This window comes from Aplysia californica, unplaced genomic scaffold (genome assembly GCF_000002075.1).
Source record: "Aplysia californica isolate F4 #8 unplaced genomic scaffold, AplCal3.0 scaffold00776, whole genome shotgun sequence".
Classification (NCBI taxonomy): Eukaryota; Metazoa; Mollusca; class Gastropoda; order Aplysiida; family Aplysiidae; genus Aplysia; species Aplysia californica.
In genome coordinates this window covers 188,086-190,436 of record NW_004798046.1, presented here as the reverse complement: position 1 = coordinate 190,436, position 2,351 = coordinate 188,086, and the positions used below count along the sequence as shown (strand labels likewise).

The 2,351-nt window shown below is 44.0% G+C and overlaps 1 protein-coding gene across 1 annotated transcript in view; it reads right to left on the bottom strand.

The window, feature by feature from the left end:
• Positions 1 to 2,009: 2,009 nt before the first annotated feature.
• The window catches only part of LOC101847288 (protein SCAI), a gene marked incomplete in the record, with an annotated part of 18,441 nt that continues 18,099 nt past the window's right edge, over positions 2,010 to 2,351 (bottom strand). Inside the window, 1 exon segment of the mRNA XM_013088618.2 lies at positions 2,010 to 2,274. Coding sequence (XP_012944072.1) covers positions 2,122 to 2,274 — 153 coding nt within the window.

The following is a 2,351-nucleotide window of genomic DNA, read 5'->3' as shown; positions in this document are numbered from 1 at the left end:
CCCTGCCCAGTCTCTCTCTGTCTCTCTCTCACATAGACACACACACACACACACACACACACACACATATAGACACACATAGACACAATCACACACAAGCACGCACAAGGAAATGCACACACATACACACACACACAAATCTCTACTTTCCATCAACGTATGATAACACATATAGACTTAATCATTCAGATCTAAGCAGCTTGGATAAAAAACCCAACATATTATGAAGACCTGTTAGGATTGTTCCATTGCAGATTATAATAGAGAGACAATGACATGCATGCAGAACGACACTATGACAATAAGTAGTTGGTAATTGCAACCAGAAAATGAGACTGTGCAAAAAAAACCCAAATAAACCTGGATGATAAAACGATATATTTGCGTAACTCTACCACTGGCAACCACCGGAACAGCTTGCTATAAATATGTCAAGTCCTCGCTTCCTGTCTCCTTACAGAACTACTCACTGACTACAGAAAAAGTCCCAAACTTTTCGGATGCCACGGGTGGGAACAGAAGGAACAGAAGCATTCTTCAGGACAAAAGTAAGTAATGTTACCTCAATCAATGTGTGTTTTTATCTCCGTTTGTTCAGCGGGATCAGATTGGCTGAGCCAACAATCCACTGTGTTTCCACAACTGCCTCCTTTGACGAGAAAGTCTTTTAGTTTTCGTTTAAGTAGAGGTTTTACGGCGCTCGCAACTGCATAAGGTCATATGAGCACCTAGGGGTGGATGTCAACAGAGAAGTGCAAACGGGGAATCAGACTTACTCTGCTCACCTCTCTAGCCTCAACAGCACAAAGTCTGCTTCGACTATCAAGGCACCCCGGAAATAGCGGGTCACAAGAGTGTGACAAACATACAAAAGAAGTAGAGGAAAAATGACGATAGTAAGGATACGGAAAGAAAAAGCAGCAGTTCCCTGTTGCACATCAGGCACAGTTATGAGCGTGACATTGATGAATCAGCCCATTTACAATTCTACTGTGCATGAACGAGAAATGTCCCCCCTTTGGGAATGGCCTAAAGACACTTCAGTCAGTGGCACTACCCCGGGGGGTATGTGAAAGTCTTTGATATAACAGACCATAGAACACTCAGAAACAGTCTCAGCTTCCAGAGAAGCATACACAGCTCCAGCAGCAGATTAATCGCTCACACACAAACAAACAGTTCAGGAGAGATGTGCTCACATCTCAAGACAAACGTCCCTCATCAGTCACCCTCCACACGCACGCTTCTTCTAAAAAAAACCAAAGACCTGTTGAGAGTTAAAATAATGTACGAAAATTTCCGGACTTTTCAGTAAACATGGAAAAAATGTCCAGCCGTCTAGAGAATAAAGACTATAAAGACTCAAGCACACTCAGAATAAAATCACTGAGAGAAGAAAAACGGAGACACACTGTCACTACTCGCTGTGAGCTCCCATAAAATGTAAGAGATAAACTCTCATAAGGTCGCTTTTAAGCACAAGTGGGCTATCCCAAAAAATGCTGGTTTGAGAAAATCGAAGGTAAAGTTTTAGGACCCTTGTTCAGTTTCTTTAAAAGACAAGGAGAGTTTTCTCTATAACCAAACAAATATACACACCAATGAAACCAAACTTCTCCAATAGGTAGGGCAATGCCCACTTTTGGTGTAGGTCAAGATTTCTGGAAACCCCCGAAATCTGGGTTAGCCCACTTGTCTTTAAAAGCGACCATATAATGAGGATGGTAAGCTCCCATATAATGAGAGAGGTAAGCTCCCATATAATGAGAGAGGTAAGCTCCCATATAATGAGGGAGGTAAGCTCCCATATAATGAGGGAGGTAAGCTCCCATATAATGAGGGAGGTAAGCTCCCATATAATCATCCCCATCTTCTCTGCTCGAACATTTAAAACAATTCACTATCGATGGCTGGAAGCCGACTGGCACTCAACGCCCTCTCAACCACAGCTCAACAGTGCCTGACACCGCTTCAAACACACCTTCACAAGAAGAAAAAAACCACACAACTTCTCAAAACTTTCCTTATTTTAAAAAAACAACCCAATGCAGACGTGAAATGTAAAGACAGATGTGAAGAAATGCCCAAGCACCTAGCGACAGCTGCCCCCAGTCTCCAGGTCTATGCCGATATATCCACGTCGCCGGGCTCCGCGAACAGGCCTCTGACCTCCAGCATGCTGGCAAGGTCAAGTACAAGCTTGTACAGGGCCGGGTGCTCCAAGATCTCGTCGGTGGGGAGGGCAGGGTGGGAGGCGGGGTAGTAACTGGGGCCCTGGAAGTACACACAAACGTACATGGATGGTGTCAATGCTATATATATATATCTACGTATTTGTGTGTGTGTGGGGG